The sequence below is a fragment of the Amphimedon queenslandica genome, unplaced genomic scaffold, assembly GCF_000090795.2.
Source record: "Amphimedon queenslandica unplaced genomic scaffold, v1.1 AMPQUscaffold_10802, whole genome shotgun sequence".
NCBI lineage: Eukaryota > Metazoa > Porifera > Demospongiae > Haplosclerida > Niphatidae > Amphimedon > Amphimedon queenslandica.
In genome coordinates this window covers 5,810-7,660 of record NW_003548950.1, presented here as the reverse complement: position 1 = coordinate 7,660, position 1,851 = coordinate 5,810, and the positions used below count along the sequence as shown (strand labels likewise).

Sequence of the window (1,851 nt, the reverse complement as noted above, 5' to 3'; positions counted from 1 at the left end):
AATGAAGGTTGAGTATTTGAGATCACTTTCACTTTCTAGTAATACTGATTCCGGTTAGAGTAGTTTTATTAATTATATACTAGTTATAATGATTAATTAAAGCTGCTAGCAAAGTGAGAAGAGGAATGACTTTTGAAATTGATGACTGCAAATTTCATCTTAAAGCAATGACAAGTCCAGACTATCAGCCATTAGTAGATAATAAAAGAATAATAGAGAAATTACAAGAAAGAATAACATTAATGAATATGGAACTAATGACTGAAAGAGAACACAGTGCAAAGATTATAAAAAATATTAAAGGTTTTAATCATTATGTGTAACATCATTTGATTGTTGATATTTGAATAGATTTGACAAATGTTAAAGACAAAGAGACTAGTAATGAAGAGATTGAGTATGATAGTCTAAAGGATGAGGTGAAGGATCAGATATGTTCAGTAAGTGAAGTCAGACATGATAAGTAGATCTTATATTCTTTTTAATTAGTTCATATTGTATTGTAATCATCCTGTTACTGGAAGATTTATGATGTCAACACTTCAGTTGCATAAAGATGAACTACTACCCACAGTACTGAATAAAGCTTATGAGGTTTATTATTTTTAGTTAATTCTTTCATTTTTTAATTTCTATTCTCCTCATTTCTTAATCAGGTAATGAAATTAGCTCCTTATATTCCTATTGAGAGGTGTCGTTTGGTTAAATATGATTTTAAGTATCATGTAATGGAGCAGTCCTTTGACCTTGATGAAGTATAATTAAGTTTTGTGTATCCTGTTGTTATTGTTATTTTTAGTTTCAGCATCAAACTATTGGACAGATTGTTGGTGGGGCTAGACTTTATTATCCTCTTGGATTATTCATAGAAACTTGTGAATCAAATGAATTTTTTCATAAATACCATGATGGAGGTGAGTTACAACATATGACAGTACCTCTAATTACATGTACATGTGTTTGATGGTGTAGGTATTAATCTAAAGATATCAGTGGTTGATCTGTCAACTGGTGGTAAAAAAGGACCAGCTAAACCAGTGAGAGTTGAGAAAGGTTGGACTGTTGAAGAATTAAAACAACATATAAGAGAAGTAATAATGTAATATACATGTATTATTCTACCATGCCACCTTGCGATTGACCAATCAGATTGCAGTATTGGAGGTCAATTATTTTTCATATTAACCTAGCTCGTAAAAATATAAACCTATCTCGTTAAATAATTAATTGATTGGCAGTTTGGTACTCTACGCTTATGCTCTTATTAGTCCATTTATCAAGTTTGGTTGATTCTTTACTGGCCTAGCCTGTTAGATATGTTGTATGTATGTCAAGTTGTCAACTGTGGTCTTATTATCAGCAGCTGGTAGTTGTTTTTCAATTGTCATGGTAGAAGTTGGTTATACACCTCGGTATCGGTTTCTATGGCATTTATTAACCTCGCGACTGCGTCGCTCGGTTAATAAATACCATAGAAACCTCTACCTCGGTGTATAACCTATACTTCTACCATGCCACCTTGCGATTGACCAATCAGATTGCAGTATTGGAGGTCAATTATTTTTCATATTAACCTAGCTCGTAAAAAATAAACCTATCTCGTTAAATAATTAATTGATTGGCAGTTTGGTACTCTATGCTTATGCTCTTATTAGTCCATTTGTCAAGTTTGGTTGATTCTTTACTGGCCTAGCCTGTTAGATATGTTGTATGGTATGTCAACTGTGGTCTTATTATCAACAGCTGGTAGTTGTTTTTCAAGTGTCATGGTAGAAGTTGGTTATACACCTCGGTATCGGTTTCTATGGTATTTATTAACCTCGCGACTGCGTCGCTCGGTTAATAAATACC

General features: G+C 32.8%; 1 protein-coding gene across 1 annotated transcript; it reads left to right on the top strand.

Moving 5' to 3' along the window:
- Nucleotides 1-175: 175 nt before the first annotated feature.
- Nucleotides 176-1,103, top strand: LOC109589859 (ubiquitin carboxyl-terminal hydrolase 47-like). The gene is made up of 6 exons (XM_020005852.1): nucleotides 176-303; nucleotides 352-440; nucleotides 490-594; nucleotides 657-755; nucleotides 800-914; nucleotides 973-1,103. The coding sequence occupies exons 1-6, from the start codon at nucleotides 243-245 to the stop codon at nucleotides 1,101-1,103; spliced, it is 600 nt and encodes a 199-aa protein (XP_019861411.1). The 5' UTR covers nucleotides 176-242.
- Nucleotides 1,104-1,851: the final 748 nt, after the last annotated feature.

Excerpts from the sequence above, each read along its gene's own strand:
- LOC109589859 (XM_020005852.1), top strand. The coding sequence starts at position 243 with ATGAATATGGAACTAATGACTGAAAGAGAACACAGTGCAAAGATTATA. Across the intron at positions 595-656 it reads TACTGAATAAAGCTTATGAG|GTAATGAAATTAGCTCCTTA; the intron begins GTTTATTATTTT and ends TTTCTTAATCAG. Across the intron at positions 915-972 it reads TCATAAATACCATGATGGAG|GTATTAATCTAAAGATATCA; the intron begins GTGAGTTACAAC and ends TTGATGGTGTAG.